The following is a 26,697-nucleotide window of genomic DNA, read 5'->3' as shown; positions in this document are numbered from 1 at the left end:
AAGTATATAAAGTATATATAATTCAACTAAAATATATTGTTTCATTTTCCACAGAAAATTGGTTGTGATGGCATATTAGGTTCCTTAGCCAGGGAAGACCATTGTGGTGTGTGCAATGGGAATGGAAGATCATGTAAAGTCATAAAAGGAGACTTTAATCACACCAGAGGAGCAGGTATGTTTTCTTACTCTGTGAACTATTTACTATTGAGTGATTCACTCTGTGAATAAGCATTATAGGTGTTCCAAGTGGTGGATGAAATGACCTCTGCTTTCATGCCTTTATACACCAATGATGACCTCAGGTCAAGCCGCATCGCACAAAGGCACTTCTTCAAACATCCCCCTTTTCAGAAAAACTGCGTACACTATCATTTGCAGTTGGAAGTCAGGCATATACATGGTCCACAATTAAAATCATCATGCATGTGCAGAAAGCTGGTCATTCCAGTCTGACCCACTTTCGTCTGTCCCGACACGCATTGCATACATCATCTTTAAAGCATTCAGGTCTTCTGGTGGTATGCATGCGGGTTGTTATTAGCTGGTCAACTGGTGCCTACTCATTCCTGGGGTGATGTTGCCTCACTGAGATATGTTGTTGTGGTAGCAAGTTTTGCTGCTATGATAATTGTTGCTGATGATCCATCGTCTTTGTTGGAGAGCAGTTGACCTAGAGGATTGATGGTCGTTCAGTTCCTTTTGTATTTGATGAGCTCACATCTTCCTCACCAGCTGTCTGCTGTGAAAGAGCAGCTTCTCTAGTTGCATGTCATCCTTGGTGTGTAAAGGCTTGAAAGCAAAGGCCATTTTATCTATTGCGTGAAAGTTGGTGTCAGAAATGAGATCATAGAATGTCTGAAAATCATTGTAGCATTCCTGACATCGTGACGAGTGACAATGGCACTCAGTTCACGAGTGAAGAATTCAGGTGCTTTGTAACTGCTTGGAGATTCAGCACTACACATCATCTCCATACTATCCCCAATCAAATAGAATGTATATGTCTTCAGTTATGACAATACATCTGGTCGTTCATTTTCATCTTATACAATCAAGGTGACAATTTCTCTACACAGGCTCTAAGTTGCCAAGTGGGCTGACTTTAGTTGAGACCAAGCTCTGGCAATGATTTGTCCACTTTATCGAAGTAAAATTTGGCTTTTTCTTGTTTTACTTTGATTTTGTCACTCCCCCCATTACTACTTATTAGTTTTTTAACTTTTGGAAGAGTAGTTTGGGTGTGGCTTGACATTATTTGTTGAACTGGACTACTTTCCATGCCTTCGGTAGGTGTGTTTCTCTACTCTGGGATTGCCTTGCACATATCTGTGCCGGATCTCGGTAATTTTTTGACGATCCCTTTGGCAATTTTCACAGCTACCTCAGCCTTTCCATTTGATTGAGGATAGTGTGGAGATGATGTGTAGTACTGAATCCCCAAGCAGTTACAAAGCACCTGAATTCTTTACTTGTGAACCGAGGGCCATTGTCACGTATCACAGTGCCAGGAATACGATCCCACTCCTGTCACCAATTTCCAAGTAATAGATAAAATGGCATTTGCTTTCAAGCCTTTACACACTAAGGATGACATCGGAGGCCACATGGTTATGGCACTTCTCCAAACAATGGGGACGATCTGGCTGTTTGCAATAGGCAAAGTATTGAGTGTAGCAAAATTATGCAAATGCATATAAAGAACACGTTTCTAATTTTCCATGCTTCGTGCACAATAACAACAGCTTGCACTTATATAGAACCTTTACTGTCGTAAAACATCCAAAAGTGCTTCACAGGAGTGTAATCTGCCAAATATTGACACTGAACCAAAGAAGGGAACATTAGACAGGTGGTTAGAGGTAGGTTTAACGAGGGTGGTAAAGGAGGAAAGAGAGAGAGAGTGTGGTAGGGAGAGAATTCAAGAGCTTACAGTCTAGACAACAGAAGGCACAGCCATCAAAGGTGGGAAGGAGGAAGTGGGGATGGACAAGGGGCAGGTGCTGGAAGAATGCACAGTTGTTGGAGGATTGTAGGACTGGGAGAGGTTATTGAAAAAATGAGGGGTGAAGATAGGGAAGATTTGATCACTCGGATAAGATTTTTTAAATTGAAGCTATAGTGGACCAGGAATCAATGTAGATCAGCGATCACAGGGATGATGAGAGAGCAGGGCTAGGTGTGAGTTAGGATATGGCCACAGAATTTTGAATAAGCTGAAGTTTTGCAAAAAGAAAAGAGACATGCTATCAAAGCTTTTCATCCTGCATTCATCAGGAAAACTCACAAGAAGTTACCAACAGTAACAGGGGAACAACAATTTATACTGCACAAGAAGAGAGTGCTGATTGATTGACAAGTGGACTCCAGTGGAGATGTTGCCATGGGCAATGCAGCATGGAACAGTTAACTGCCCAACTTTGTTCAAATTCAAACAGGACAGGTCAACTCTGATTGCTCAAGGTATTGCCCGTGGGAATTAACCAGAGAATAATTGTTCCCTAAGCTTTCGTTTAATTGAAAAAGATGCAAAGTGTGGACATGTTCCTTCTATCTGCAAAGGACAGGGTCCTATCTGTGAATATATGTGGCTTCTAGCATGTGTAACTGAGTAAGTGTAATTCTTAGCACAATTAGGATTGATTAACAGGTGTTGTCCAATCGCAGAATCACACCTAATATTGAACGTTATGTTTTGAATTTTGCAAGCACAGCTGGTTGGGCCTTACTTTGCCTATTGCAAACAGCCAAGGGGTCATTCCCCAGGGCAATGCCATGACCAATCAGAGTCAACCAAAGTCAGCAGGATGAAAAGCTTTGATAGTATGTCTCTTTTTTTTTCAGCAATGTTCAAGTTCTGTACTACTAAACAATTAAGTTGAAGTTTATGGAGGATAGAAGATGGGAGACCAGCCAGGAGATCATTGGAATAATCGAGTCTGTAGGTAGCAAGAGCTTAAATGCAGGTTTCAGAAGCAGGTGTGCTGAAGCAGGCTGGAAAAGAGGTGGAAAAAGGCAATCTTAGATGGTGAGGATAGGGAGTTGGAAGGTCAGCTTGGGGTCAAATAGGAGGCCAAGGTTGCGAACTGTCTTTCAGCCTGAGACCATGGCTTGGATGGAATTGATGGCTAGGGTTTGGAGTTTGTGCTGAGAGGTGAAGACAATGGCTTCAGTTTCCCCAGTGTTTAACTGGGAGGCTATCTTTACTCCATAGTAAGTAAAAATATATTCTATTACAAAGAATATTTAATTACATGATGGGTTTCAGTTCTGTAGTGTGATGGAAAGGATTTTTTACTCATATTACTAACTTGTCAGTTTTGAGCTGACTGACTGGTGTGTACCACTTACAGCCAATCCACACTTTTACATTCTATGTTTTGACTAAATCGTGAACATCTTCCAATGGAACCACACAGTCCACATTGCCTGTGCAGCATGGTAGAATCACCAGCCCACTGGCCTCAACTCTGGGAGTGGATTCGCAGGCTGAATGCTTGCAGCCAGGAAAACAACTTAATCATCCAACAGAAAAATTGCAAACTTCAAGTGTGCAACTGCTGGCATAACAATTAGTGTGAAGTTTTGATTGTGGAAAAAGTGGTGTTGGCAACACTTTGTTTTACAGCAACCTTTATACTTTCTGCAAACAGTATTATTTTACCAGAGCTTCAGATGTCATAATAACTGGTGTTTATTTGTAGATTTGCGCTTAGATATGTATGAGGGGCAAAACACTATTTAGGCAAAACTGGGGATTAAAAATATATGCATCATAATTACCAAACAAAGGGTGCTGTTACTAAACTGGGAGTACATTGCTGCTTCCCTATTGCACCACAGTCAGCTAGTGTTGATATAGTCTACTGCTCCTGATGCAATTATCTGGCCTAGCCACCCGATGTAAACTGATAGTTACTGTTTCAGATTGATAACATTTTGATCAGAGCTGGCGATTATGTTCTGATGAAAGGGTATCGGCCTGAACCGTTAACAGTTGTTTCTCTCTCCTCAGATGCTGCCTGACCTGCTGAATATTTCCAGCATTAACTGTTTTTGCTCTTGTAAAATGATAATTGCTGCTCTACATTTACATCAGCCACAAGAAAGAATTAGCTTCTTTGTAGATTGCTGTAAAGTTCAACTTGTTGAATTCTCTTTCACCTAAGAACATTGTTTTAATGCCATACTTTTCCAAACAGCTTTGGCTTTACATTAAACTTGAATTGTATGAGACTTTTGATTTATATACCTTCCCCACAACATAAATCAAGTTCTCTGAGGTCACCGTGTTTAATGAGTAACTCAAAATCATTACTTCATGTCGTTCATTTCATTACGATGTGCTGTCAAAATGAGAGCCTGTCATGATTTTTATCTGAAATGCTGGGGGCTACTGTAATACTGAGTAAAATACTGTGTCATGTAAACAGTTGGATTAGATTCATAAATTACTTGATATTTGACATTTCAAAGATTGTAGTCCTAATGTCCCTGAATTTGTTAACATAGATTGCTACACCTCACAGAACAAGTTTTTTTTCTGTAAAAGACTTTATTAACATATAAAAAGTCACTAGTAAAGATTTTGGGACATATTGTTTTCTCCTGGGCACAGCAATTACAGGAAACATGGGTGCAAAGAATGCATACCTGGAAGGGAGCCCAACCTGATATTTCATCAATAGGATGCCTAGACCCAGAAACAAGAAAATCTGCTCCAGTGTGTTTTTGGATACACTTTTTTAAAAAAAATATACTTGTCTCTAATTCATTCTTACAGCAAAAATATTAAAACCTGAATCAATAAGTAACCCATGCTGCTTCTAAACTGCCATATTTATATTCATATGAAGCAGGTTTGGATTTAAATCGATGTGAAAGTAGCAGTATAACTCAGGGTGGGGTTAGCAATTGACTCACAAGTACATTGAAGTGGTGAAGAATAAGACCGTTTTTGGTAAGTAGTCTCACATCATTTTGTAATGCATCTCCAGTCCAGTGCAAAGCCAAATTTAAAAAGTACCCAGGTGATTGGCTGGACATTTTGGAAATATCTTAAACTCGTTATGGAATTGTTTTAAAAGTCAGAGAAAGGGGACACTGTCGCCTAGGCTCATTGAAGATTAGCAATTTCTGAGGTAGTGTTCTGTGCACACATGCAAACACACATGAACAAATTTGCATCCTGGCTTTGGAAATTTGGATGCACATTGTGAGATCACTCAGCAGTATAATTGAGGTTTGTCTCTGGTGCATCAAACTCTGCAGGTATCCATTGTTTTATCTCTACCTTTTAGCCTTTTTCGATTCCTTCGTCCCACCCCACCCCCACTAGGGTTATCTGAACCTTGTTTGTCCTGCTTTCTACCCTTAGCACATTCTTTAAATAATATCACCACCTTCAACACCTCTTTCTGCTTTTGTCTATGACATCTTTTGGCTATCTCCGTCTATCACTGGCCCTCTATCCAGCGCTACTTGTCCCACCCCGCCTTAAACCAGCTTATATTTCACCTCTCTTCTATTTTTACTTAGTTCTGTTGAAGGGTCATTTGGACTCGAAATGTTAACTGTTTCCTCTCCGCAGATGCTGCCAGACCTGCTGAGTTTTTCCAGGTATTTGTATTTGTATTTTTATTTTTGTTTTGGATTTCCAGCATCCGCAGTTTTTTGCTTTTATCTTGGTGTTTAATTGAATGCCACTTCTCTTCAAGGAGTGCCTACCTTGAAGAAGTATTGCTCTTTTCTCCGACAGGATTTCTGTATCTCTCTTTTGCCTTGTTCACGTTCATTGCTTTCCATTTCTCTCCTGGTGTTTGACAAGGTGTTACTAAAACCCACTTTCACAGCCATATTTCCTTCCTCAGTGACTGTCTCCATCTCCGGCTTACCCCACATGGATTCCAGCTGAAGTTCCATCCCTCATGTTTCGAACCCACCCAGGATTACAGGTATCTCCGGGACATACAACGCTTCTCGAACTGCTGTTCTCATCACATTCTGAGATCCACACTCAGTGCCATGCACCGCCATATGAACACACTTGACCTCTCCCTCCAGCAGCACTGGCACACCCTTTTTCTAAGCTCCGCATGCCCCCAGTTTCATTTTATTCTTCGTCTCATCCGACACCTCAACAAGAAACTTTGTCTCTTTCTTTCAGGTGCAAAGGAACACAAGCTCCAACAACTCATCGACACCAACACCTATCCAGAACCCTCCACCCCTGCCTGTCCCTCTATCCCCATCCCGTCTTCCAATCCCAGCCCCGCCCGTGTATTCACTATACCCCCTGACCTTCTCCTCTCCGACGCTGAATGTTCAGTGCTCAGCAAAGGACTTAGTTTCATACCCTTACACCCTCATCTCAATGAATTTCTGGCTCGACACGATGCTGGACTCTTCTTCCTCCACCTTCATCTCCGTGCTCACTTCTTTGGGCAGGAGTCCTCTCCCCGTTCAACGGACCCGCTTACCCACCTCCAATATTCTCCCTCCACCTGGACCCCACCCTCTGGATTCTTACCTTCTCTTGATCTTTTCATTCAGAACTGTCGGCGTGACATTAGTCGTCTCAATTTCTCTGCTCCTATCACCCACTCTAAGCTGTCTCTCTCTGAACTTGCTGCACTCCATTCTCTCAGGTCCAACCCTGATATTATCATCAAACCCATTGTCAAGGGTGGTGCTGTTGTTGTCTGGCGCACTGACATCTACCTCGCAAAGGCGGAGCATTAACTCGCAGACACTTCCACCTACCTCCCCCTGGACCATGACCCCACCACTGAACATCAAGCCATTGTTTCCAGGACTGTTACTGACCTCATCTCCTCTGGAGATCTTCCTTCCACAGCTTCCAACCTCATAGTCTCCCAAACTCGGACGGCCCGCTTCTACCTCCTACCCAAAATCCACAAACAGAACTGTCCCGGCAGACCAATCATGTCAGCCTGTTCCTGCCCCATGGAACTCATTTCTTGCTATCTTGACTCCATTCTCTCTCCCCTTGTCCAGTCCCTTCCCACCTACATCCGTGATTTCTCTGACACCCTACATCATATCAAAAATTTCCAGTTCCCTGGCCCCACCCGCCTCCTCTTCACCATAGACGTCCAATCCCTCTACACCTCCATCCCCCACCGGGATGGTCTGATGGCTGTCCGCTTCTTCCTCGAACAGAGGCCCGAAAAATCCCCATCCACCACTACTGTCCTCCGTCTGGCTGAACTTGTTCTCACTCTGGACAATTTCTTCTTAAACTCCTCTCAATTCCTCCAAATAAAAGGTGTGGCTATGGGTACCCGCATGGGCCCCAGCTATGCCTGTCTCTTTATGGGGTTTGTGGAACATTCCTTGTTCCAGTCCTACTCCGGCCCCCTCTCACAACTCTTTCTCCGGTACATCGATGATTGCTTCGGTGCTGCTTCATGCTCATGTCTGGACCTGGAAAAATTTATTAACTTTGCTTCCAATTTCCACCCCTCCATCATTTTCACATGGTCCATCTGTGACACTTCCCTTCCCTTCCTTGACCTCTCTGTCTCAATTTCTAGTGATAGATTGTCCACCAATATCCATAACAAACCTATCGGCTCCCACAGCTACCTTGACTACAGCTCCTCACAATCCGCTTCCTGTAAGGACTCCATCCCATTCTCCAAGTTCCTTCGCCTCTACAGCATGTGTTCTGATGATGCCACTTTCAAAAACAGTTCCTCTGACATGTCCTCCTTCCTTAACCGAGGTTTTCCACCCACGGTGGTTGACAGGGCCCTCAACCGCATCCGGCCCATCTCCCACGCATCCGCCCTCACACATTCCTCTCCCTCCCAGAACCATGATAGGGTCCCCTTTGTCGTCACTTATCACCCCACCAGCCTCCGCATTCAAAGGATCATCCTCCGCCCTTTCCGCCAACTCCAGCATGATGCCACCACCAAACACATCTTCCCCTCACCCCCCCAGCGGCGTTCCGCAGGGATCGTTCCCTGCGGGACACCCTGGTCCACTCCTCCTTCACCCCCTACACCTCATCCCCCTCCCACAGCACCTTCCCATGCAACCGCAGAAGGTGCAACACTTGCCCCTTTACTTCCCCTCTCCTCACCGTCCGAGGGCCCAAACACTCCTTTCAATTGAAGCAGCATTTCACTCGCACTTCCCTCAATTTAGTCTACTGCATTCGTTGCTCCCAATGAGGTTTCCACTGCAATGGAGAGACTAAATGCAGACTGGGTGACCGCTTTGCAGAACACCTTCGGTCTGTCCGCAAGCATTCCCCAGACCTCCTTTTCACTTGCCATTTCAACACTCCACCTTGCACTCATGCCCACATGTCCCTCTTTGGGCTGCTGCATTGTTCCAGTGAAGCTCAACGCAAACTGGAGGAACAGCACTTCATCTTCCGACTAGGCACTTTACAGCCTTCCGGACTGAATATTGAGTTCAACAATTTTAGATCATGAACTCTCTCCTCCATCCCCACCCCCTTCCCGATTCAACGCCCCCCCACCTTTTTCCAATAATTTATATAGATTTTTCTTTTCTCACCTACTTCCATTATTTTTAAATGTATTTCCATCCATTGTTTTATCTCTACCTTTTAGCCTTTTTCAATTCCTTCACCCCACCCCACCCCCACTAGGGCTATCTGTACCTTGCTTGTCCTGCTTTCTACCCCTAATTAGCACATTCCTTAGATAATATCACCACCTTCAACACCTCTTTGTCCTTTTGTCTATGAAATCTTTTGATTATCTCCACCTATTACTGGCCCTCTATCCAGCTCTACTTGTCCCATCCCCCTTAAACCACCTTATATTTCACCTCTCTTCTATTTTTACTTAGTTCTGTTTAAGAGTCATACGGACTCTTAACTGTGTTCCTCGCCGTAGATGCTGCCAGACCTGCTGAGTTTTTCCAGGTAGTTTTATTTTTGTTTTGGATTTCCAACATCTGCAGTTTTTTGCTTTTATCGGGAGGTATCAGTCTTTGACCATCATTAGTAATATATTGCAGCCATCACTTCTACAACATGTGAACGAAACAATGGGGTAGATTTTAGCTCCGTAAAACAACTGGGTTGGAGTCGGGTAGGATGCTAAAATTTTAACCCGACTCCAACCGTGTTCTTCCAGATTTAAGGGAAATGAGACAGGGGCAAGCAGCCACCCTGCCCCCTTCTGATATGGCTAGCAGCCTCAGATTTATCTAACCCAGGCCGATTGTGTTTCGTCAGCCTTGGGAAACCCAGCAGCACAAGCGAGAGGAGGAGAGCTTTAGGGAGAAGTTCAGTTCTTTTGCAGTAAAAACAAAAAAATGCTGGAAAAGCTCAGCAGGCCTGGCAGCATCTGTGGAGATAGAAACTGAGTTAACATTTCAAGCCTGTATGAATCTTTTTCAGAGCTCCACAGATGCTACCAGACCTGCTGAGTTTTTGCAGCATTTTCTTTGCTTATTTCAGGTTTCCAGCATCTGCAGTTTTGCTTTCATCCTAGTACTTTTGCAGCACTGCTGTGGGCCAGGAGGTGCAGTGGTATTCCACTCTGATCTTGAAAAACGTCTTCTTTCCTTAGATTGCAACACCACCCAATCCTATCAGCCCAGCCCTTCCTGCCATACAAAGGCCACTTGGTGTTAGGGGTCGGACCTGCCCCCATACCCCAGGATCAGACAATTCCTGCCCTGGAGTCGGGAATCAGAATTGCCCCTGGGGTTGAAACTTTCCCTTCCTGGATCAGAATACCCGTCTTCCAGAGTTGAGAATCAGACCACCACCACCCCCCACCCCCATAACATCCCCCTCCGTGCTTCCACTAGCAGATGCAAGATGTTCCTGCATCCTGCTCCAGAGCCCTTGCTGCCCGACTGGAAGCCAAGTCTGTCAGTCAGTCTGACTTCTGGGGGACATCCTGGCAAAGCAAAAATACACATTGTGGAGGCAAGCCTCTGAAGCATGTAGGAAAATCCAGAACCGTGCCTCACACTAGCCTACAAGTGCCCCCCATCGCGCAACCTCACCCCCCACCCATGTCAATATCAGGACTTATGATGACCTTGTTCTGAAAATATATGGTTCATTTGTCTTCCTGTTTGGTAATATCATCCCCTTGTAGTGCTGCCCATTTGCATTCCGAAGATTTGTTTTTTGGAAAACGGTTCATAAAAGCTAAAATTAGCCTAATGGAATCAGGTTTCCAGGCATTCTATCCATTCAAAAGCAGGTCCTTTTTGGTTACAACATGGAGCCTCTTTCTGGGTTGGGGTGGAATGCTGATATTTCAACAATATTGTTAATAAATGTTAAAATGTTATTTTAACAATTGTTTTGAAGTAACAATACGTCAAAGTAGCAAAGAGAGAAATGTGAGCAATTTCTGTTGCTGTAGCACTCCTCAGGGAAAGATCAATGGCAGTGATTTTTAACTGCCAGCTGTTCCATTTATCCTGGTGATTGAAATACAGGCAGGCAGCAGTTGAAAATGGTGGGGAAGAGAGGGATGGCTCATCAACCACCTCCATTGATGCCAAGATCGTCCTGATGTAACTCTCAGGCAGGCCTGTAAATGGGCCAGGATGTTCTTGACTTAGTTATTGTTATATTTCACTTTTGGGTCACTTTGCTTGCGAACTGGTTGCCTTCTTATCTATCAGCAGGCAAGTCGATTACAATATACGTCAGACACAGAGACCAATATGAAATGGAGCACATACTATTTATTTACATAAACAACAGAACATTAACATGGTGTGTGCTTCTCCAGCCAGACCCTACTCAAGACTAACGTTAACCTAGTAGCCCGCTCTACACAGCTATTGGGTCTTTCTGTCATGTGGTCAATCTGCTGACAATTTTTTAATGTGTATTACACCTCAGATTACCACATCCCTCCCCCTTTACTTGAAAGTACATTTTACAGTATATCAACTCTTTGCATAAACTATTTACAAATTTAGTCTCTCAGGAGGCTTTTTTCAAACGTGTCAACCCTCATAGTTCTCCGACTTCGGATGGTTTATCTGAGGCCCCCTCTCGGGAGTTATCTGTTCACTAGGCTCCCCAGTAGGCCTCTTCAACTCTCTCAGGCTCCACGGGTTCTGTAGGTACTTCCAAAGCAAGAGGAGTTCCTTCCATCTGCGATGTAGACTCCAAAGGGAATGTTTTTACACTCTTTCAGGTCTCATCGCATGCACTCCTGCTGCCCCTCCCCTCCTGGTTCAACAATATGAAATGCAACTGTCAGGTAGGTTCTGAGAATCAGGATGTTGGGCAAGGCTAAATTTAACGCGAAATGATCAGCCTCCTGTTGTGTAAAGTAATTTTGCTTTCTCTTCCTTTCTTTTGATGGGTTTTCTTCTTGGCAGCGCTTACTTTTACCTCGACTTCCTCTTCAACTTCCCATTGGCCAGACTAGGCTCAGGTATGAGCCCAACTTGAGTGAACTCAGTGGTTTAGTCTTCTATCATTTTCTCATCTGTCAGCTCCTTTGAAAACTCAGGGGTCTCTATTTTTAAGGCTTCTTGGCTTCCACATAGCTGGTTCTTCAGTTCTTCCATTTTTTTATATTTGTTAGTTGTTTCCTGGAGAATTAAGTATTGTTGTGCTTTCTTGGCTAATTGATTCTTCATCTTGGCCAGAGACATGCAGAGTTCTTTCTGTGCTTGCTCATATCTTTTAGTGGTACAAATTGGGATCTGAGGTAATTTTGCAATGTGTAAAAGTCCTTCAACAGGTTTTCTCTTTCTTTTTGGAGCTTACTGACTTCAACTTGAACTCCGTCCTGAAACATCAGCTCTACAAGTTTATTTTGTTGAGTTTTTACAAGCTCCTTTTTCCAAACAGCAATAGTTCCTGCTTCTGATTGAGATCTCAGTAATTTCTCAAGATCGACCTCTCTTAACCAGTTTCTCCCTAGGAGACTTGGTCCTCTGCCTGCTATCACCATGATGGGCAGATTTGCAGACTGGTTCTCGTATTGTGCTGGACCCTTGCATATATCTTTCATTCTTATATTTTTGCCAGTCTTTGGTCTGGCATCTGAGTTTTCTAGCTTTAGTGAGTGTCCTCCTCCATTCAGTTGCTTAAACATGTGTTCTCCTATGACTGTTCTGGATGTGCCTGTATCCACCTCCATTCAAAGGGGTTTTCTGTTGACTTCTACTGTCAAGTAGGTTGGCTCTGTGTTACCCATTTTTAAATTGTGCAGGGAGTAAATATTTGACTCTGTTTCTTCTGGCTCCTCCATTATATAAATTTCATGACATCTGCCTTTTTGTTTGAACGTTGGCCTCAATCTTTCTTTACAATATTGCATAATTTGCCCATTGTGATGACAGTAGAATCACTCAGTTCTTTTAAATTGTCATTCGTTTGTAGGCTGTCTGGTTCCAATCCTGCTATTATGAATGTAGCTTTTATCTGTTAAGCCATTGTTTTTTGTTGGTCTGTCAATGACGGCTGTTTCCCGCTTTTCTGCGAAGTCCTGCACTTCCGCGCCATTTCTAGCTGGTGCCTGCCTCCCGACATGAAGAATGGTGCCATTTTGTGCTCCCTTAATTTCTTCTGAGTTCCTGACCACACTTTCCATTGCAAGCGACGGCTCCAGGGCTTTACTGAAATCCAAATTTGTCTCAGACAGCAAGCTTTTTTGAATCAAAAACAAAAACAGAATTACCTGGAAAAACTCAGCAGGTCTGGCAGCATCAGCGGAGAAGAAAAGAGTTGACGTTTCGAGTCCTCATGACCCTTCGACAGAACTTGAGTTCGAGTCCAAGAAAGAGTTGAAATATAAGCTGGTTTAAGGTGTGTGTGTGGGGGGCGGAGAGAGAGCGAGAGAGAGGTGGGGGGGGTGTGGTTGTAGGGACAAACAAGCAGTGATAGAAGCAGATCATCAAAAGATGTCAACAACAATAGTACAAAAGAACACATAGGTGTTAAAGTTAAAGTTGGTGATATTATCTAAACGAATGTGCTAATTAAGAATGGATGGTAGGGCACTCAAGGTATAGCTCTAGTGGGTTTTTTTTAAAATAATGGAAATAGGTGGGAAAAGGAAAATCTTTATAATTTATTGGAAAAAAAAGGAAGGGGGAAACAGAAAGGGGATGGGGGAGGGAGCTCACGACCTAAAGTTGTTGAATTCAATATTCAGTCCGGAAGGCTGTAAAGTGCCTAGTCGGAAGATGAGGTGTTGTTCCTCCAGTTTGCGTTGGGCTTCACTGGAACAATGCAACAAGCCAAGGACAGACATATGGGCAAGAGAGCAGGGTAGTGTTAAAATGGCAAGCGACAGGGAGGTTTGGGTCATTCTTGCGGACAGACCGCAGGTGTTCTGCAAAGCGGTCGCCCAGTTTACGTTTGGTCTCTCCAATGTAGAGGAGACCATATTGGGAGCAACGAATGCAGTAGACTAAGTTGGGGGAAATGCAAGTGAAATGCTGCTTCACTTGAAAGGAGTGTTTGGGTCCTTGGTGAGGAGAGAGGAAGTGAAGGGGCAGGTGTTGCATCTTTTGCGTGGGCATGGGGTGGTGCCATAGGAGGGGGGTTGAGGAGTAGGGGGTGATGGAGGAGTGGACCAGGGTGTCCCGCAGGGAGCGATCCCTACGGAATGCCGATAGGGGGGGTGAAGGGAAGATGTGTTTGGTGGTGGCATCATGCTGGAGTTGGCAGAAATGGCGGAGGATGATCCCTTGAATGCGGAGGCTGGTGGGGTGATAAGTGAGGACAAGGGGGACCCTACCATGTTTCTGGGAGGGAGGAGAAGGCGTGAGGGCGGATGCGCGGGAGATGGGCCGGACACGGTTGAGGGCCCTGTCAACGACCCTCCCAGAAACATGATAGGGTCCCCCTTGTCCTCACTTATCACCCCCCAGCCTCCGCATTCAAAGGATCATCCTCCGCCATTTCCGCCAACTCCAGCATGATGCCACCACCAAACACATCTTCCCTTCACCCCCCTATCGGCATTCCGTAGGGATCGCTCCCTCTGGGACACCCTGGTCCACTCCTCCATCATCCCCTACTCCTCAACCCCCTCCTATGGCACCACCCCATGCCCACGTAAAAGATGCAACACCTGCCCCTTCACTTCCTCTCTCCTCACCGTCCAAGGACCCAAACACTCCTTTCAAGTGAAGCAGCATTTCACTTGCATTTCCCCCAACTTAGTCTACTGCATTCGTTGTCCCAATGTGGTCTCCTCTTCATTGGAGAGACCAAACGTAAACTGGGCGACCGCTTTGCAGAACACCTGCGGTCTGTCCGCAAGAATGACCCAAACCTCCCTGTCGCTTGCCATTTTAACACTCCACCCTGCTCTCTTGCCCATATGTCTGTCCTTGGCTTGCTGCATTGTTCCAGTGAAGCCCAACGCAAACTGGAGGAACAACACCTCATCTTCCGACTAGGCACTTTACAGCCTTCCGGACTGAATATTGAATTCAACAACTTTAGGTCGTGAGCTCCCTCCCCCATCCCCTTTCTGTTTCCCCCTTCCTTTTTTTTCCAATAAATTATAAAGATTTTCCTTTTCCCACCTATTTCCATTATTTAAAAAAAAACCCACTAGAGCTATACCTTGAGTGCCCTACCATCCATTCTTAATTAGCACATTCGTTTAGATAATATCACCAACTTTAACTTTAACACCTATGTGTTCTTTTGTACTATTGTTGTTGACATCTTTTGATGATCTGCTTCTATCACTGCTTGTTTGTCCCTACAACCACACCCCCCCTCCACCTCTCTCTTTCTCTCTCCGCCCCCCACACACACACCTTAAACCAGCTTATATTTCAACTCTTTCTTGGACTCGAACTCAAGTTCTGTCGAAGGGTCATGAGGACTCGAAACGTCAACTCTTTTCTTCTCCGCTGATGCTGCCAGACCTGCTGAGTTTTTCCAGGTAATTCTGTTTTTGTTTTTGTTTTGGATTTCCAGCATCCGCAGTTTTTTTGTTTTTAAGCTTTTTTGAATGGTGTCTTCGTTAATCCCACACACTGATTGGTCTCTTAACATTTCATTAAGCGATGTCACAAAGTCACAGTGCTCTGTCAATTGTTTTAAGGCTGTTACATAGCAAGCAACTGTCTCTCCAGGGGCACGACGCCACTAATTAAATTTAAAACATTGCGTTGTTACCGACGGTTTTGGTTGGAAATGGCCTTTCACTCGATTCACCAGCTCATCGAAGCTCTTGGGTTCTGGGGTTTTTTACTGCCATATATTGATAAGAGGATTGCCCGCCTCTTCTCCTCCCCTGATATATCATTGGCCAAAAAGAAAACGCGAAGTGTTCAAAATAATATGACCAGTCATTGGAGGTCTGGTCAAATGTTTTGATATGGCCAAATTGCGGCATATTGGAAGGTGATGGCTTTGACGACTACGGTGAGGGTTTACAATTGTAATGTACTTAGAATTGGCCTGCAGGCACAGCTACTTCAGTACAGTTGAGTTTTTGCAGCTTTCCTTGGTGTCGCTGACTGAAGGTGTTTTGCCTTGTCGCCAGTTGTTCTGTTTTACTTATGGGTCGTTTTGCTAACGAACTGGTTGCCTGCTTATCTGTCGGCAGGCGGGTCAATTATAATATATGGCAGATGCAGAGACCAACATGAAATGCATACTATTTATTTACACAGACAACAGAGCACTAACATGATGTGTGCTTTTCCAGCCAGACCCTACTTTAGACTAGCATTAACTTGGTAGCCCATGCTAGAACAGCTATTGGGCCTTACAGTCATGTGGTTAATCTGCTCACAATCTCTTAAAGGTGTACTACAGCTCAGATTACCACCGTTATACAATTGGGGTGCAACGCCAGTTGTAGGATCCTATTGGCAATGGCCTGATACAAGTGGATGGAACATGTGCAGACCATGCTCCACACATTAATATCAGGCATTGAGCTGTCTACCCCGTGGTTCTTAATGGCCAAAGAAATGCTTCATTTTGTTGTTGTAGGAGCAGGAGGAGCCCAGTGCCAGTCGTTGTGAGGCCCCTCCCAGGGTACCTCTGTCATCAACAACACCCCATTCCAGGCAGAACAACAGGTCGGCTGAGCATTGGATCCAGCCAAAGATGCTTTGAGCCAGCAGTGACTCTGACCAATCCATTGGGTTGATGCCCATTTTGGGCAGAAGTTGAAGGTTTCTCCCAGTAACCAAGTGTGCTTCACTGAAAGATGGACCTCAAGAAGAAATGGAAAGAAAGAAAACAAGGGAAACAGGGGTTAGAGAGTGGAAAAGAAAAGACAGTCAAAGGCAAGATTTTTAAAAGTGGGTATGGAGGTAGTAAGCCAATGAGATTTTGGGAGAATCTTTAACTGGGCAAGAATGTAGGGCTAAATTTTCAGTCCCCAACAAGTTCACAAATGGAGAAAGATAAAACACCAACAAAGGCTGGTGTGCCAGTTTTCCAGCGCCATTCCCGGCATCAGCTGTGTTCACAGAAAAGAGGAAGAGCCGAATCGCAATCCCTCCACACCTCCCTTTAAGGCTGATTGATGTGTTTGCTGAGCTCATTCTTCTTATTTCATATGGCTGGGTATAGAGCAACAGCAATAATTTTAAGCCTATTAAGAGCTTGTTAATGGAGGGTGTTGAGAGTTTCACACGGGTGCATAGCTACACGCGCTGTCTGGGGTGGATCAGGTGAAAAGAAGCAGGTACAGAGTGGAGAATGCCCAGGGAATTACCCCCAAGTCATAAAAGTTGCAACGGCGCAGAAGGGGTTTATGAACAATGAGTCCTTGAAAGAAGATGGCTCATTGGAGGAAGAAGAGGAGCAGGAAGTGAGAGAGGAGAAAGAAGTGGAGGCTGTGGGGGAGAATGCAGAACACCGAGGTGCTCCAGCTGCACGGGGAGGTGCTGGGCATGACATATTTAATCACTTGTCACCGATGAAGGATGTTAAACCTGACCAGATGCTTTGCCCTCTTTGTGGATTTCCTTCACCACCTCATATCTCTTGTCAGCAATAAAAAAGCCTCACACGTCACATCAAGTTTCACTATTTATAAAGTGCAGAGAAATGAACATTGTTCTCAGAGACAATAAGATGACACTGAGGTGACCCACTCAGTGTACTGTGCAGTGTGATAAGCTCCGTGCTCAGCCACTCATACATAGTGTTCCTCCTGTTGTCTCAGACCGAGGTGGAGGCAGCCTGCTCATCTACCTCTGATGGTGGCTGAGATGCATGTGGGAACATCTCCAGAGGCTGCTGAACCTGCATCATTGCAGGGACAGCCTCTGTCACTTCATCCTGCTGCACAAAGGCTCTTACTGTCAGAGGAGCCATGGAGACCAAGGATGATGATGGCGCTTCATGAGGGGTGGCACCATCTTCCTCCCCAGTAACAGCCTCAGCTCTTGCTGGCCACATGGGATGCCTGGAGGGAACATCAGCTAGGGCATCCAGTCCGAATACCTCTGCAACACGCTGCATACTGTGGCACACATCGACTGCTCTGGCACAGACTCCAGGTGCTGCACATACAGCTCCCCATGAGGTTGGCCTCTCTCTCCATGGAGGAGCTCCTGCTCATAGCCCTGAGCCACAGTGCTGGGCATAATCTGGATGGTTCCTCCATTCTCATTTTCCTTCTGGTGGGGTGGGTGTGTGCTGGAGTCTAGCCTGTTGCACCCGGACACAGATCAGAGGTGGCCATAGGGTCTGCCAAGTGCCGAAGCAGCCTGGTTAAAAAATCTTGGTTACCCTCCATGTCAATTCATGCCCCTCCACCCATCCCCAAAGGCTGCTTATACCTTCCGTGTCAACCCATGTCGCTCTGCCCAACCCCAATGACCCCTCATTCCCCCCATGTCAGCCATACACATTCATCCTGTAAACACTCTGTACAGAGCAATGAACCCTGTAGTAACAATAGCATGTATGGAAAAACTTTAAAAACAGGCATTCAAAACTTGCTTTAGACTTCATTACCCTGTGCCAACCATTGAAGAAATGTTGCCACAACTTGCCAAGGTAAATGTCTTTACCACCCTGGATGTGAAGGATGAATACTGGCAAGTGAAGTTGGATGAAAGCAGCAGTTTCCTGACAAAGTTATGAATACCATTTGGGAGGTACTGATGGTTGCACACACTGGTTGACATTTCTACTGCTTTGGAACAGTATCAATGCAGACAGCATGAGATAGTCAGTGGTCTTCCAGGAATGAAAGCAGTCGTGGATGACCTGTTAATCTGTGGATGTCAAGATACGATGGAAGAAGCCATCGCAGACCATGATCAGGATCTGTTGAGAATGCTGGAGAGAACTCGCCAGATGAACCAGAAGCTGAACAAGAAAAACTACAACTGATGGTGGCTGAAGTCAAATGCATTGGTCATGTACTGACAGCGAAAAGTGTTCACCTTGATCCTGATGAGGTGAGAGCTGTGGCAGAGGTGCTGAACCAACAGATGTGAAGGCAGTTCAAAAATTTGTTGATGACGACAATGTTGAGTTACAATGATGTCAACAACGTAGTCACTCATCAGTGTGTTGCCAGTGAAACAGGACTGAAACAGGAGCAACTCTCATGCAGCAACGGTAACCAGTAGTGCTCATTTCCCAAGCATTAACACAAACTGAATGATGCAGTGTTTCAATTGAGAAAGAGTGCCTGGCTATTATCTTTGTGAGCATTTTAATCAGCACCTGTTCTGGAGAGACAGTGATGGTGGAGTCTGGCCACAAGTCAATTCAAAGCATCCTTCTCAAACTGCTTTTATCTGCTCTGAGCCATTTGCAAAGGATGTTGCTTTATTTGCTGAGATATCATTTGGAAATGAAGTACAAGATGTACATTGCTGACATGCTGTCAAGATCTGGACTCCCTTTGAAGGAAGTTGATGATCCTTGCATAGAATGTGAAATCTTCCAGGTTCAATGAGATGCAATGGCACATCATGCTCTGGAAGTCATCAATCCAGCACAGATATTGGGTGGAATTTTCCGTGCCCGTTGGCATTGAGCGTCATGGCGGGTGTGAGTGAACAATATGATGGGTAGGCCAAAAATTGGTTTCACAATGTCATTAAACCAGTTTGCAATCATCCGCTCCACCCATCAATGGCAGACCGTGTTTTTTGCCCCCGCACATCGGGAGCTTCATTTTAATATATCTGCATATCATTATAAGCCCTGCTCGCCGGAATCATCCCACACACTAGATTATCCGAGCATGCCAGCGTGATTGCACACTAATGTGTTTCACAACAGCATATATAAGGTGCGCACCTGGCAAGCTGCACTTCGAAGGGAACTCGGAGGCGAGTGCACAGTAATGTTGTGCAGCGCTCACGAGGTTGCCTGTTGCACTTCAAGGTTGAGGCGCTGCGCATTAAGCTGAGGGCACAGACAGTCACATTTTCCCAGCTGGCTGACAGTGCGTTGACAGGGCAAGGACTGCCCTGTAGTTGAAGCTATTGCACAAGCACGTGTTGGGGGGTGGGGAAGGAAGTGGCCATGCATTAGGGAAACCTTGTATAAAGTGACCATTCCTCCACAGCTGAGACAGTTTCAGACACCGCCACACTGACATGTGTGGAGTCAGGCCTCGAGCTTATCTGCCCACTCAAGCAACAAAGAGGCCTGAAAGAGCCACCAAATGCTTCAGAGCTTTTCACCCCTCAGGCACAGGCTGCAAACTAATGAACATTTTAGTAGACTGCAGAACAGTTGGATGACTGGGCACATTGTACAATCTCCTTGCGAAAGCCGGCAATGGAGTAGTCACAGGTAGGGGCGATCACAGCCCCTTGCAGTGTCATCATTCAGATTTCAACCAGTCTCCGCCATGGTGCAAGCTAACAGTACAGCCTTACAGCACGGGTTAGGAGAATGCCTGCACCTGGGCTGAGAGCACAGCATGCAGTCCAGTGGGCAAAGCTGCCGCCAATTGGTCAGGTGGAGTGGGGGCGGAGCAGGGTGGGGTTTCGGGCAGTCATGCAGTGCACTAAACTCTGGCCATCCAGGCAGTGGCCAGCACTCTCTGGTTAAGGGGTCTTAGCCAAGAGAGGTTCATAGCACACCCAAATTAACCCACGCATCACTGTCTTTCATCCTGCAGGAGGAGTACATCAGGAGCCTGGTGACCGAGCTGTATGCCTCATGGCGTACAGAGAATGGAGGCGGAGGAGAAAAGAGTGACGGAGGTGCCTGGCTGGGCAGAGGAAGGAGCAGCACCCTCAGGAATAAGTGGCAGCGGGGATCCTGCACATGCTGCTGAACAGCCACAGTGAGCTGTCGCTGGTCGGCATCTAGCTAGACCTAGGATATGTAGACGGTGCTTGTCATTCCTGCAGATGACCGAGAACCAGTGTCGCTGAAGACTGTGCATGTTCAGGGAACTGGTTAGTCACATCTGCCGGCTACTGCAGGATTTGGCACCACGGGGACATGGAGGGTATCCACTGCCAGTGGCCGTGTTAGTGACCGTGGTGCTGAATTTTTACGCCAGTGGCTCCTTTCAGGGCTCCACGGGTGATCTCTGTGGGATATCGTGTGCCTTGACCCACAAATGCATCCATGAGGTAACGGACGCCTTCTTCGTGAAGGCACACGATTTTGTGCATTTTGTCTGGGATCAGGAAAGCCAAAGCGCTGGGATTTACCAAGATCTCGGGTTTGCCATAGGTGTAGGGTGCCAGCGACTGTACTCACATGGCGCTCAGATCTCCGTGGCAACAAGCGGTCAACTACGTCAACTACAAGGGCTTCCACTCACTGAATGTGCAGCTGGTGTGCGACCACCACAAAAGCATCCTGCATTCCCAGGGAATGTCCATGACTCCTACATTTTCAGTAGGTCTCAGATTCCTGACATCTTCCAGGATCCACAGAGGCTGCAGGGATGGGTCCTCGGGGACAAGGGCGACCTGCAGAGGACGTGGCTGATGACACCTGTGCGGCGGCCTCAGACTGCAGCAGAGTGACAGTTTAATGAGGCTCATGCTGCAGCTCACATCTTGGTGGAGTCAACCATCGGGATGCTGAAAATGAGGCCCTGGTGTCTGGACTGGTCTGGTGGAGCCCTGCAATATAGTCCACAGAGGGTATCAGGCATCGTCGTCACCTGTTGTGCCCTTCACAGCCTGGCACTGCGACGGGGAGAGAGCTGGCTGAAGAGATGGAGGAGCTGCACGTCTCCTCCAATGAGGATGACATCGACGGGGATGAGGGTGAGGAGGTCCTCGAAGACGAGGATAACGGTGATGAGGCCATTGCACTGGTCAGATGAGGCAGGCACATTCAGGAGGCCCTCATAGCTGCTCCTGTCATGGAGACACAGCAGATGCCCGTAGTCCCTACGTTCCAGGAGGATGACGATGACATGCAGTGGGGACACTCTAAATTGTCACACAGTTTATGTGAATATCTGTCTCCTGTCTGGCTGATGGCACTTCGCTTGTGCTCTGTGAACAGGGTGATATCATGGAGATGCAGTGGGGTAACTTTTAACTTCTCCTGATACTATGGCATTCTTTGTGAGCTGAACTTTTCAAGAGCACAGTGTCACTGGACACAGATGCTGATGAGATGGGGGTGGCCAGCTGCACCTCAAAGGTGCTGGGAGTACACAGAGTGAATGACACATGATTGAAGGCAGATGGACTCTTCCATCGTGCCTTGCAATTTGAGGAGTACAGCGGGCATCCCTTCCTGATGTCCCCGAGCTTGCCTTTGCAGCCCCAGGACGTTCTGGTAGCAATGATGAGCCCCATCGAGGTGCAGGCATGACTGATGTGACCATTGACAATGAAGGTGCACCATGAGTGTGCTGGGAAGGTTGCACAAAGTGCAAGGAGGAGGCCCTGGACTGAGACACCTACCTTTATCTTGTGCAGGGACCAAGGTTTCACATTTGAGTAACACGAATACTGCTCATCAGGACAAGGAGACATTGGTAAGGAGACATTCCTGGGAGTTTATTAGCAAAGTGAACATTATGTACAAGTGATTAACAGCCATGCCCAGGCTGTGCAACTACATCATCTTAACCTTCCTAACCCTGCTGCTACATCTTGGTACTTCCCGCAACATCCAGAGTGGAGGTGGAGGCAGCCTGCTGACTGCTACGCCCTGTCTGTGATGACTTTGATGGGCGTACTCTGGAGGGCCCCAGCCTGCTTTCGGGGTCCTTCTGTGTGGCAGTGGCACCCTCCTTGGCCTGTGAAGCTGGAGCTTCCGGGGTTACAGGAAGAGGGGATTCAGATGGGCCAGGACACTCGTGGAGTCACCTGGGTGGATGGCCCCAGGGTGTGCACCTACTGATCCTCCTCCCTAAGAGTGCCCCAGGGCCCCTGGCTGACTCCATGAGGAGAAGGGAAGCTGCCGTGAGATCAAGTTTCCCCATACCCCTCTCTTGTACACACTGTTGGAGGCTATCCATCAGGTCAGCAATGGAGTTCAGTCTGTGCAACAGTGCAGGACCCATGTCCTGGACCAAAATCTCCATGGCGGCTGCCATCCTAACAGTCTTGATCTCGGTGCATTGGTAGGCCAGCGCTATCCACTCACACTGAAGGTGGATGGATTCCTACATCATGCCTTGCAATTTGAGGAGTTCAGCGGACATCCCTTCCTGATGTCTCCGAGCTTGCCTTTGCAGCCCCAGCAACTGAGGTATGACCGAGTCCAGAGGTTCCTCCTCTGACTCAGACTCAGCAGATTTCTGGCCTTCAGCAGTCCTTCCAAGTGCTGGAGACCTGGGAATTCCCGCCTTTGCCAGCTGTGGATCAGACAGTGTGATGTGCTCACTGGATTGTGACCCCAAGGCTATTCTGAAGCTTGGCCCCACCAAGGTGTGTGTCTCTGCACTGGTGAAGAGTGTGGGTAGGCACTGTGATGGGTCTTCAATGAGGGTTGCAGCAGATTCCTCTTCTGAGGTGTCTTCAGGGTTTGAGTTGAGTCCTTCATTGACTCCCTTGGCTGTTTCCCACATGTGCCTGCGAAAGCAAAGAGAGAATTAGTGCATGGCAGGGTACTGTGGAACAGGACACATCAGTCACAGTATGGTTGGTCTATGGATGTTTTACTGCTTGGTGGAGCACCGCAGACTTCACCATCGGCACAGGAATGGCCCAGATTTTTGCACGCCAGATGTTTGACTCTATTTTCAAAGTGTTACCAATTTGTTGTGATTCCGGACGAGATGCCCCAAATTGTTATGCTCCCGGGTGAGGAGGGATGAACTGGCACCCTTTCTTTATTCAACCCCCTCAGTTGGTCACAACAAGGTTAATTTAAAAAGGATCCCTTCCCTTGTGGATAAAGTTTGCAGTCCAAATGTATTTATGTTTCAGAAGCAGCCAATTTAACCAGCCTTTCCTAAGTCAAAGAAGGAATAAATTTATTCATTACTAAAAACCCGAGAAAAAATTATAAAAGCGCAACACACATGCACACAGATTAGAAGTCAGAAGTTAGATCCAAAAAAAGCACTTAAAAAAGATATATGAGTCAGTCTTTTGGCTTGTCCATGAGGAGTAGATGGCGGCTGTTAAGATGAGTGTTTCTATTAGAGCTGACTTTGGCAGTTGAAGAGTTGGTTTGGAGACATTTGGTTCTTAAGGTTAGCTGAAGGAGGTGTCCTGTTTCCTTTATGACTGTGGCTCCAGCAACAGAGAGAGAGGAATGGATACTTTTACCTGCAAGCTGCAGGGATGCCTAGTTGCTGTTCTTCTGCTGTGACCTTCACAGCACACACTAGCACACCAGAACTAGAACACCAGAACTAGCACACACAGTCCAGGTTTGTAGCTGACTTTTTAACCCCTTTTCTGGTGTATTCCCAGAAGGATAAAAACAAACGTGTCTTTCACTCAGAATCTGCTTTCTTTCAACACAAACCATTTCTACATTCTGAGATATAACCCAACAGGAGATGGTTCCTGCTGAGATGGTAATCAGTCTCCATTGTCTCCACAACCACAGGAGATTAAAAACAAAAACAAAAATACCTGGAAAAACTCAGCAGGTCTGGCAGCAAATGCGGAGAGGAGCACAGTCAGCGTTTTGGAGTCTGAATGACCCTTCAACAGAACTAAGTAAAATTAGAAGAGAGGTGAAATATAAGCTGGTTTAAGAGGGGGTGGGACAAGAAGAGCTGGATAGAGGGCCAGTGATAGGTGAAGCTAACCAAAAGATGTCACAGACAAAAGGACAAAGAGGTGTTGAAGGTGGTGATATTATCTAAAGGAATGTGCTAATTAAGGTAGAAAGCAGGATGAGCAAGGTACAGATAGCCCTAGTGGGGGTGGGGTGGGGAGAAGGGATCGAAATAGGCTAAAAGGTAGAGATAAAACAATGGATGGAAATACACTTAAAAATAATGGAAGTGGGTGGGAAAAGAAAAATCTATATAAATTATTGGAAAAAACAAAAAGGAGGGGGAAAATCGGAAAGGGGGTGGAGATGGAGGAGAGAGTTCATGATCTAAAATTGTTGAACTCAATATTCAGTCCGGAAGGCCTAGGCCTAAAGTGCCTAGTCGGAAGATGAGGTGCTATTCCTCCAGGTTGCGTTGAGCTTCACTGGAACAATGCAGCAAGCCAATGACGGACATGTGGGCATGAGAGCAGGGTGGAGTGTTGAAATGGCAAGCGACAGGGAGGTCTGGGTAATGCTTGCAGACAGACCGAAGGTGTTCTGCAAAACGGTCACCCAGTCTGCTTTTGGTCTCTCCAATGTAGAGGAAACCGCATTGGGAGCGATGAATGCAGTAGACAAACTGTAGACACAGGAGATTAAAGTTCAGCCTTTTGCACTGCATCTCTCCCTTTCAGGTGTCTGTCTGAAGTAGGTCTTGACACCTTTTAGGTGTGACATTCCGTTCTCTCTGGACTAGTCGGTCAAGCATAATCCATGTAGGAATTTTCAATCAAGTGGTTACTTTATATTCACAGCCAGCTTTTGCTTGTAGGTCTTTTTAAAAAAAACAGAGGTCTTCCTTAAAAACGTTGTATATGTCCGTAAATATTTGGGGCTGTGATCCTCTGTCATGACAACAGTCCATGAGGTCCTTGATTTCATCCACTAGTCTGCGACTTCTCCCATTTGTTGTGTGCCAACTTGTCCTGCATGAATATAGATGGAGAGTATGTAAGCAGGACGCCTTCCAAGCCAGATGATAAGTATGCCTGGCATGTGTGTGTACTTGAGTGGTCTCAGGGACAGGATGAGGACAATGAAGGTATGCGTGAGAGAGTGATTGTTAATGTCCCTTGAGCAGTCAGTGAGTGAGGCCCCTGTGGATCTGTGTGGGTTTGTGAGTGTGAGAGTTGAGAGCGATGAGAAGAGTGACTTAATGTGGCGGAACAGAGGAAAGCATTCATCCTCTTTCGGCATGGGTGGCTATCCTCTTTTGCAGGAAGTTAGTGCTGACCACCCCTGCCACCGCCTCCCATGCTGGATTTGTCACTTTGCTTGCTGGCCTTCACTCAGAGCAGGGGTAGAGGACATGGCAGGGGGCCTCCACTGCATCCAGTAGGCACTCAAGGGCTGCATGATCCTGGGGTCAGCATGTTTCCTCCCTTTGGCCATGACTTTGCAGCAGCTTCCTACCCCCTGAAGAGTGCTAGCTCTTTGCAGGAGCAGCCCTTAAATATGGCACCTGGTTCACTGAAGGCCTGATGTGATGTCAGGGCAGGCAAATGAAAGACTGCTGCACCGGCGACCCAGCATGTTTCCTGGGAATGCATGATTAATGAGGTGTTCTAATTAATTAGAACAATACTTGGTGAAAAGCCACCATTGCGGCTGCCAGGTAAAACATTCCTTTTCCTACCTGCTACTGAACTTAATGCAAATCTGGGACAATTCCACCCATTGAATCTAACACAAGACCTTGCTCAGGTCAAACTATCAACAAGATGCAACTCTCCAAGTGCCACAGTATGTAGTGATGAAAGGATGGTCTGAAACTATCAAGGACACATCTGTTACTGTAAGAGTTTATTGGGCATACAGAGGTGAAATTAGATCCCAAGGTGGCATCTTGTACAAAGGAACTAAAGTCATCATTCCTAAGAGGTTGAGAAAAGAGATGTTGAAGCGCATCCATGCAAGCCATCAAGGAATTGAGCCTAATCTGAGGAAGGCAAGAGAAGTGCTCTACTGGCCAAACATGAGCAATTAGTTGAAGGGCCGTCAGTGCTGTGCTTAATGAACATCACGCTAAGTAAGCTAAAGAGCTACTCGTGACTCATGAGATCCTGGACGGGCTATAGATGAAGCTTGGAGGAGAACTCTTCAGTCTCTTTGCAATTGAGTACTTCATCGCCATAGACTTCTATTCAGAAGACTGGGAGTTAGACAAGCTAACGTCAAAGACTACCAGTGGGATCATAGAATGCCTGAAAGCACACTTCAGCCATCATGGCATTCTTGACATTATGATGAGCGACAAAGGCCCTCAGTTCATGAGTGAAGAATTCAGATACTTCAAGAATGATTGGGAAATTCAGCACTATCCCCAGTCAAATGGAAAGGCCTACTGCCTCAGCAGCAATGAAAGTTGCCAAAGGGATCATCAAAAATATGGGGTAGATCCAGCACAGATGTGTAGAAGGTAATCCTAGAGTGGCAAAACATACCTACTGAAGGCATGGAAAGTAGTCCAGTCCAGTGACTAATGTCACAGTGCACCCAATCTACTCTCCCAATAGCAAAAAAAACTACTG

At 46.1% G+C, this 26,697-nt stretch overlaps 1 protein-coding gene across 1 annotated transcript in view; it reads left to right on the top strand.

Moving 5' to 3' along the window:
- LOC121276736 (A disintegrin and metalloproteinase with thrombospondin motifs 19-like) overlaps positions 1 to 26,697 on the top strand; it is a 548,651-nt gene that overhangs the window by 341,548 nt on the left and 180,406 nt on the right. The window contains exon 15 of the mRNA XM_041185281.1: positions 55 to 175. Coding sequence (XP_041041215.1) covers positions 55 to 175 — 121 coding nt within the window. The remainder of the gene's footprint in view (positions 1 to 54; positions 176 to 26,697) is intronic.

This window comes from Carcharodon carcharias, chromosome 4 (genome assembly GCF_017639515.1).
Source record: "Carcharodon carcharias isolate sCarCar2 chromosome 4, sCarCar2.pri, whole genome shotgun sequence".
In the NCBI taxonomy this organism is placed as follows: domain Eukaryota; kingdom Metazoa; phylum Chordata; class Chondrichthyes; order Lamniformes; family Lamnidae; genus Carcharodon; species Carcharodon carcharias.
Note: the sequence above shows the minus strand (reverse complement) of the source record. Positions and strands in the feature narration are given on the sequence as shown.